We start from the raw sequence: 4186 nt of genomic DNA on the forward strand, positions 1-4186 counted from the left end.
ATCCGGCCTTTAGTTTTGATGATAAAAATGCATTATTTCTTAGAGAATAATTTTGTACACTAATGGTTTTTAACTAGTGTGTAGCTTTTGCTAACATGTTCTAACTCCGAAGCATTGACGTGTGACGTCATCAGATTTTTGAATCAACACACTTTGACTCTGAAGAGATACAAGTGTTTTACAAGATGCTGTCAAGTTCTAGAAAGCTCTTAGACAACGTTTCTGATGAATGTTTGTGCTAAAGCTTCTGAATGTGACTTTGAATAAAGAGCATATTAAGGATTATCAACCTTCAAGATTTTGCGCTCAAGTTTTGAAGATTCTGAAGAACAAGATCATAAAACTCTAAAGACCAGGTTCTGAGGAGCTGTGTCAAGACTCTGAAGACCGAGATTCTGAAGATTCTATCAACTAGTCTCTTGATCCTTCTAAGCATGCTTCAACATCATTTCCTTAGAAGCCTCTAAAGATTATAAGATAAGATCAAAAAGGTTTTGCTTTAGAATAATAATACACAGTACAGGACCACCCTTCCATCCACGATGCTAATTTTGTGGGCTAAGGACAATACTATTGTACCATTTTGTATCCTATATAAAAACGGTTACATAAAGAGACATTAGCAATTTTCTATTCTAATTCTACCCTCCAACGGATCTTTTAACTACCTAAATAAAGGAGTCTTGGAAGAATTGAAGAAGTTGCTCATGTTATTATGTTATGCTCATACACACGCTCTTGCTGAAGTAAATATTTTTTGTGTATATTCTTTGTAAACATACAAGAGTTGTTGCCCATTATTGTGTGAAATATTCATTGCATTAATCTTGTGTTAATCTACTTTCTTATAAGCAATATTTGTAAACACACACTTGTAAATCTCAAAGTTGTTTGAGTGGTTTTCTTGAGTGACTAGGTTTTAGTCAGATAGACTCAAGAAGACAAAGACGGGTTGTCTTTGTGGTGTCTATAATCAGTTTTGGTTGTAGTGGATTAAGTCCTTGTTGAGAAGTAAAAATCTCCTTGATAGGGTGGACTAGAGGTAGCTTTGTTAACAGCGAACCAGTTTAAAAATAATTTTGTTATTTTTCTTGTTCGTGTAATTGTTTGTTTGAATTGGTTTTGAAAAAGATTTTATTGTTAGAAACCCAATTCAAACCTCATTTTCTTGTGTTTCTTACCATCTTCAATTGGCACCAAAGCTCCGGTTTTGATCTTGATAAGGTATCAAACACTTAATAGTGTCAGATAAAGATTCAATGTAAAACACAATGGCTTCTCTTCCACCACCGATTGCTCAAACAAATGATATAGATCATTACAATGATAAACCTCCAGTTTTTGATGGAGATAGATTTGACTATTGTAATGATAGAATAAAAAGCTTCTTTCTAGGTCACGATGTTGATCTATGAGATATGATAGTTGAGGCTACGAACACCTAGTAGATGCAAGTGGCAATAAAGTTGAAAGAAGAGTGATGACAGATCAACAGAAGAAAAACTATAAGAATCATCACAAAGCAAGAACCGTCTTGCTAAATGTTATTTCATACACTGAGTATGAGATAATCACCAACAGAGATACTGCTAAATCTATATTTGATTATCTAAGGATGGCGCATGAAGGGAATTCACACGTCAAAGAAACCAAGGCTCTTGCCTTGATTCAAAAATATGAAGCATTCAAGACGGAGGGTGAAGAAATTGTTGAGAATATGTTCTTAAGGTTTCAGACTCTTATTGCAGGACTTAAGGTTCTTAACAAAGGGTATTCTACTACTGATCATGTTAAAAAGATCATCAAAAGTCTACCTAAGAGTTATAGACCTATGATAACTGCTCTAAAGTTATCAAAGGATCTTAACAACACTTCTCTTGAAGAACTGGTTAGTTCTTTAAAAAGTCGTGAGATTGAGCTCGAGGAAGATGAGCCCAAGAGAAATAGAAAATATATTTCTCTGAAGTCTTCAGGAAGATCTGAGAAGACAAAAGCTCTTCAAGCAGAAACTGATGAAGAGTCAGAAGAGGAATCAGAAGAAGAAGATGAACTGTCTCTTCTATCCAGGCACGTTAATCAACTCTGGAAGAAAAGGCAAGGGAAATTCAGAGGACAAAGAAGGATAAGTGGTCGTTCCGAGTCCACTTCTGGATCCAAGAAAGTTGGAGCTGGCAAAGAACTCACATGCTTTGAGTGCAAGGATCCTGGCCATTTCAAGAATGAATGTCCCAAGTTAAAGAAAGAAAGGCCTAAGAAGAACTTCAGAGGAAAGAAGAAGGGTATGATAGCTACACGAGATTATTAATAGTCTTCAGAATATGATTCTTAAGAAGAGTGGGCTAACTTGGCGTTGATGGCTTCCTTATAAGCTCCTGCAAAAATGATTCAATCAGAATCAGAATCTGAGTCAGATTCTGAAGAGGTATTTTCTAAACTTTCTCGTTCTAAGCTTGAATCTAGTTTATCTAAAGTTCTAGAAAAGTATCAGAATCTTCTGGACAAATACAAGGATCTGAAGAAGATTCATGTATCTGAATCAGAAGCTTATTGTAGGCTTCAGAAAGATTTTTCAAGTTTGAGTGAAGAAAATCTCATTTTGAAAAATAACAACTTTAGGCCTCAATGCAAGAGTCTCAAACCTAAAATGAAAATTATTTCTAAAGTCTCTACAGGCTCTGGTGATATCATAAAGAAATATGATAAATATTTCCAAAAATTTCTTGCTAAAAGCCTGAATAGAAGCTTAATGGCTCCCATTATCTATGGTGTTAGTAGAAATGAAACAAGGGGTATTGGCTATGATTCTAATGATGAATCTGATTCTGAAAAAGAGGATAAGCCAAATACTCTCCAGTCCTTTTTGTTTGGAGTTATTCCTAAAGGTAAAATTGCTTATAAACCTAAGGCTAAAGCGAAACCTCATTCCCGTTTCAATTATGCATACATGTATAGTTATCTTGCAAATAAACCAAGTTTATTAATAACGAGAAGACTAACCCCAAAGGATCTAGAAAGATGTGGGTACCTAAAGACAAGATAGTATATGTTAAAAATATCCTTAGCACCAGAGTTGAGACACCATTCATGGTACCTGGACTCTAGATGCTCGTGACACATGACGAAGAGAAGGCATATGTTCCAAAGCCTGGAGATGTCGTCGGTTTTAGAGGTGATCATAAAGGGAAGATCATTAGCTCCAGAATAATAGGTAATGGTAAATTTCCTTCCATTACTAATGTTATTTTAGTTGAAGGATTAATGCATAATTTGTTGTCCGTAAGTCAATTAAGTGACAATGGTTATGACATTATTTTCAATCAAAAGTCCTGTAAAGTTGTCAATCAAAAGGATGGCTATGTTATTTTCAATGGAAAGAGGAAGAGCAACATTTATAAGAAAAGACTTTCTGATTTGAAGAATCAAAATGTAAAATGTCTTATGTTTGTAAATGAAGAGAAATAGGAATGTCATAGATGACTTGGCCATGTTAGCATAAGGAGGATTTCTCAACTAAATAAGCTTAATTTAGTCAGAGGCCTACCAAATCTGAAGTTTGCTTCAGATGATCTTTGTGAAGCATGTCAGAAAATCAAGTTTTCTAAAACTTCTTTCAAGGATAAAAATGTTGTCTCAACCACCAGACCATTGGAGCTTATTCACATTGACTTGTTTGCTCTAGTGAAACTGCCTCTGTCAATAGTAAGAAGTATGGATAAGTCATTGTTGATGACTACAACAGATGGACGTGGGTAAAATTTCTCAAACACAAGGATGAATGACATTATATTTTTCTACCTTTTGCTCTCAAGTGCAAAATGAGAAGGGTCTCATAATTGTAAAAGTCAAAAGTGATCATGATGGAGAATTTAAAAACAAAGATTTTGAAAAACTCTTTGATTCTAATGGCATTTCCCATGATTTCTCCTGCCATAGAACTCCACAGTAAATGGAAATGTAGAGAGGAAGAATAAGACTCTGCATGATATGGCCAAAACCATGATCAACGAGACTAATATGGCTAAGAACTTTTGGGCAGAGGCAGTCAACACAGCGCGTTATACTCAGAACAGGGTCTCCATAAGACCTATTATGGGTAAGACTCCCTATTAATTATGGAAAAATCAGAAGCCTAAGATTTCATATTTTCATCCTTTTGGTATGTTCTTGTTTTATGCTGAACACTAAA

At 34.9% G+C, this 4186-nt stretch overlaps 1 protein-coding gene across 1 annotated transcript; it reads left to right on the plus strand.

The window, feature by feature from the left end:
* The first annotated feature begins 1271 nt into the window (after positions 1-1271).
* Positions 1272-3040, plus strand: LOC127130162 (uncharacterized). The gene is made up of 3 exons (XM_051059230.1): positions 1272-1365; positions 1449-2279; positions 2412-3040. Exons 1-3 carry the CDS (start codon positions 1272-1274, stop codon positions 3038-3040), a joined length of 1554 nt encoding a protein of 517 aa, XP_050915187.1.
* The last annotated feature ends 1146 nt before the right edge of the window (positions 3041-4186 follow it).

Source organism: Lathyrus oleraceus, chromosome 3 (genome assembly GCF_024323335.1).
Source record: "Lathyrus oleraceus cultivar Zhongwan6 chromosome 3, CAAS_Psat_ZW6_1.0, whole genome shotgun sequence".
Lineage (NCBI taxonomy): Eukaryota > Viridiplantae > Streptophyta > Magnoliopsida > Fabales > Fabaceae > Lathyrus > Lathyrus oleraceus.

Bases quoted from the DNA above. Each gene is read 5' to 3' on its own strand.
- LOC127130162 (XM_051059230.1), top strand. From the start codon at position 1,272: ATGGCTTCTCTTCCACCACCGATTGCTCAAACAAATGATATAGATCAT. The intron at 1,366-1,448 runs GTAATGATAGAA...AACACCTAGTAG, and splicing joins TGGAGATAGATTTGACTATT to ATGCAAGTGGCAATAAAGTT. The intron at 2,280-2,411 runs GTATGATAGCTA...AATCTGAGTCAG, and splicing joins CTTCAGAGGAAAGAAGAAGG to ATTCTGAAGAGGTATTTTCT.